Below are 4,486 nucleotides of genomic sequence, written 5' to 3'. Positions count from 1 at the left end.
GACAGACAGACAGACAGACAGACAGACAGACAGACAGACAGACAGACAGACAGACTCACCTGTACGGGTACGTAGGCTGCGACACGTTCCACACACACACCAGAGACAGACGACTCATGTACGGCTGCTCACCCTGCACACACGCATGGGGAACAACAAAACAAAACAGTCACAATCTGATGGTCGTTGTTTTAGCACCAGTATGACCAATAATTACATGAACACACGGCTCTTCACTTCTACTGTCCTCACAGAGCATGTAGTTGAACCCATCCCCCGACCTCCACCCGTCCCCCGACCTCCACCCGTCCCCCTGACCTCCACCCGTCCCCCGACCACCACCCGTCCCCCTGACCTCCACCCGTACGCTGAGCTCCCGGGATCATAAATCCCACCTGACGGTCGGCCAATCTGATTGATTAAACAACCGTTAGGCTGAAGAACACCCCCTCATCTCTCACACACACACACCACACACACACACACACACACACACACACACACACACACACACACACACACAATACAAGAAACTGAGTTTGACATTATAGGAACAGCAATTTCTGAATATTCGTAGCTGTATAGATAACAGAGATCTATCTATTTCCCAGACCACAGTCTATAGATAACAGACCACAGTCTATAGATAACAGACCACAGTCTATAGATAACAGACCACAGCTCAGGCACAGGTGAGTGTGTATAGTGTAACTGTCTGAGAACGCCGACTTTGCTCAAAGCAACAGAAACTATGAGGAAGCTTGTGAAATCCCCTGCCGTTCACCAAGTTGACAAAGTAGACTACATTTGGCCAGGAACAATAATATCATTAACGTTAGGACACTGGCACATTTCTTCCACCAGTAAATGAAGCTGACACGTTACTAGTAACGATAGTACCACTGTTTCACTATCTGTTGAACAAACTAAGACACAGTTCTTTAACTCTTTGAGGATGTAGCGACACATTTTGCCACACCATCATACACAAACAGATGTGTTACACATTTCAAATCATCATACACAAACATATGTGCTACACATTTCAAATCATCATACACAAACAGATGTGTTACACATTTCAAATCATCATGCACAAACATATGTGTTACACATTTCAAATCATCATACACAAACATATGTGCTACACATTTCAAATCATCATACACAAACATATACCCTAGAGCGACGCCCACACTCACAAGTGGACGTGGAGATTTCAAATGTTCAAAATGTGGCCAACTTCTCTCAGCCAGACTTGGTCCCATCAGCCCCAGCAGAAGCCACAAGTTCTCCCAAACTTTAAATCTTCAAAGTCTTTAATTTCGCTGGAGAAACATTCTCCTTCGTGCCTTCGTGCATGTATTGGTCATCGTTAGACATAACGGACGATCTGTCGTTGCTAGAATTATTACACAAAAAAGAAAAACTCATTTGCATATTTCATTGTATGCGTGCTGTTTGCTGCCTGTCTCTTTCAAATTTCCGACAACAAAAATAGAACTGTAAACTGTGAATGAATAACAAAGTTTTGCTCCGTTTTAAAAGTGCCCCTAAATAGCGAGTCTTGAAGCACGATGACCAAAATCTGCTGTGTCCTCCAAAAGTTATGAAAACTGTCTCAGTTCTCTAGAAAAGAGTTTATGAAGGGTTAACTCATAAATGTGAAGGGTTAACTCATAAATGTGAAGGGTTAACTCCTAAATGTGAAGGGTTAACTCCTAAACAAAAGGTTAGGAACATATAGTTAGCAGTTATTGAGAGAACAAGAATTTGTTTTCCAACTTGTATAGTATAGAAAATTTGATGCAAAACTTCTATCAAGTCTAGAAATTGTTAAGTTCAAATCAATATTTTCTGGGAGTGAAACAAAAGAAAAGTCTTGAACATTTCAGAGAAGCAGCCTACAGGGATTAGTGCACTCTAGGAGAGACTGTAGTTTGTGCTCTCTCTCAGTGGGGCGTGATCACGTCACATCGGAACTCTAGGAGAGACTGTAGTTTGTGCTCTCTCTCAGTGGGGCGTGACCATGTCACATCGGAACTCTAGGAGAGACTAGTTTGTGCTCTCTCTCAGTGGGGCGTGACCATGTCACATCGGAACTCTAAGGTCACCAATATTTATTTCACTCAGAGCAAAAGCCAAAAGCATTGTAAACATAAACTTACAGCTCAAGTGCTGCTAAGCTAAATAATAGCCTTGCATTCTTCATTTTTTTCTCTCTAATGTTAGTGTTTTTAAACCCCTCTCAACACAGTTTAGATCACGTAGGAGGCGGGGCCAAGACGGGCAGGGAGGGATACAGCATCATGTTTGTTTTAGTGGAGGTTTTACGGCGCTTGCAGCTGTATAAAGTATACAACATCATGTTTGTTTTAGTGGAGGTTTTACGGCGCTTGCAGCTGTATAAGGTATACAACATCATGTTTGTTTTAGTGGAGGTTTTACGGCACTCGCAGCTGTATAAGGTATACAGCATCATGGACCAGCTGTTCCCCCCTTCCCCCTCCCACCACCAGAAGAAGTCGTGATCCTCCCAGTAGTCACAGCATCAATACATCGACCTACAGCTCAACAAAAGTCTACATGAGAAAGTTACTCACAACAGTGTGGACGAGAACACGATCTAGGCTAGAGCTACTGAAAGTTTCTAGGGCTACACAAACAGAGCTACGTACACATGGCTACATGTACAGAGCTAGGTACACACAACTACACACTACACACACGGCTACATGTACATCTACACGGTACACGTGTTTGTCAACTAGAGCACACGTAGAAACAAATACAGACTTTGTCTATGGGGGAGGAGGCGCGGGGCACGGCCAGATCTCTCGACTCCTGGAGGTGTGAGATGGACAGAAGAGAGGAGGAATGAGAGAGGGAGAAAAACAGGAATGACCAACAGGCCCATGCTGGTCCAGTGCCAAAGGCTGCTGTTAAGACACTTGCATGCATGACATATACGTGTACACAGAAAAACATAGAAAATATATGTAACAACCAAAATAACTTGTTTCAAAATGATGTAAAATATAAATAAATTACAAATATTTAAAAAACAACAATATATTAATAACATGCAATTCTATGTGAGTCAACACTCGTATTGTGAGTACAGACCTGCATGCTTTACATATACACGTATACAGAAATACAGAAAAAATATATGTAACAACAAAAATACTCCTGTCAGTAAGACTTGCATGCGTGTAGAGAAAGACGTGGGTTGTGAGTACAGACTAGTGCTGTGAGTGGACCACCGAGGGACAAACGACACGACACGACACGACACGCCGAGGTTAACACAGTCTTAGTTTAGATTTAGTCAGAGTTTTACGGCACTTGCAACACAGTCAGGCTATAGAAGTGCTGAAGATTAGAGGTGATACAAGAGAGTAACCAACATAAAAAAGGGGGAGAGATAAGAACAATGGATGTTTGACAGGAAAGACGGAGCAAACCACACCAGAGCACTAGCCAACTACCCACTTCAGGTCATGACAGAAATCAAGAACAAAAACAAAAACCAGAACTATTCAACTAGAAATCCCTCCAGTGAGAAAGCCAAAATCTGACATCCATTTCCAGTAGACTAACCAACAATCTATCCCACACATTTCCCCACATCTGACATCAAAACCCCCACAAAACACATCACGACTGGCTGGTGCGACAGACGACTGCCCACACAGAGCAAGGCCGAGATCCCTTCTTGGTGATCTATATATAGCCCACTACCGGGGGACAGAGGCAGACGATGAAAACAAGGACGCGGACGATGAACACAAGGACGGGGACGATGAACACAAGGACGCGGACGATGAACACAAGGACGGGGACGATGAACACAAGGACGCGGACGATGAATACAAGGATGGAAGAAAAAAGATGACACACAACAAGACAGCCATCCTACCCAACAACAAGCTTTACCGTAAATAATACCACATCAACATTTCTAAACCCGGACGAACCTGTCTTATATAGCGTAAGGAACAGTTTTACAGCACTTGCAACACAATTAGGTCATATAAATGCTGAAGATTAGAGGTGAATCTAGAGAGTAACACACAAATGAAAAAAGGATGAGAGACAAGAAGGACAGATGCTAGATAGGAAAGAAGTTACAAACCACACCAGAGCACCCACCAACCAACCACAAAACCTGTCTAATGTAGAGTGAATTTAAATCAAAAAGACATGTCCTCGTGTTTCCCAGAGATAGTTCTATATTTCTAACTTGTCCTCTCAGTCCCCAAGTTTCCCAGAGATAGTTCTATATTTCTAACTTGTCTCAGTCCCCAAGTTTCCCAGAGATAGTTCTATATTTCTAACTTGTCCTCTCAGTCCCCATGTTTCCCAGAGATAGTTCTATATTTCTAACTTGTCTCAGTCCCCATGTTTCCCAGAGATAGTTCTATATTTCTAACTTGTCTCAGTCCCCATGTTTCCCAGAGATAGTTCTATATTTCTAACTTGT

The 4,486-nt window shown here is 42.8% G+C and overlaps 1 protein-coding gene across 1 annotated transcript in view; it reads right to left on the bottom strand.

Annotated features, from left to right (window-relative positions):
• The window catches only part of LOC101857542 (WD repeat-containing protein 60), a gene marked incomplete at both ends in the record, with an annotated part of 17,378 nt that overhangs the window by 11,097 nt on the left and 1,795 nt on the right, over nt 1–4,486 (bottom strand). Inside the window, 2 exon segments of the mRNA XM_013090953.1 lie at nt 60–133; nt 2,797–2,844. Coding sequence (XP_012946407.1) covers nt 60–133; nt 2,797–2,844 — 122 coding nt within the window.

This window comes from Aplysia californica, unplaced genomic scaffold, assembly GCF_000002075.1.
Source record: "Aplysia californica isolate F4 #8 unplaced genomic scaffold, AplCal3.0 scaffold01719, whole genome shotgun sequence".
Lineage (NCBI taxonomy): Eukaryota > Metazoa > Mollusca > Gastropoda > Aplysiida > Aplysiidae > Aplysia > Aplysia californica.
Note: the sequence above shows the minus strand (reverse complement) of the source record. Positions and strands in the feature narration are given on the sequence as shown.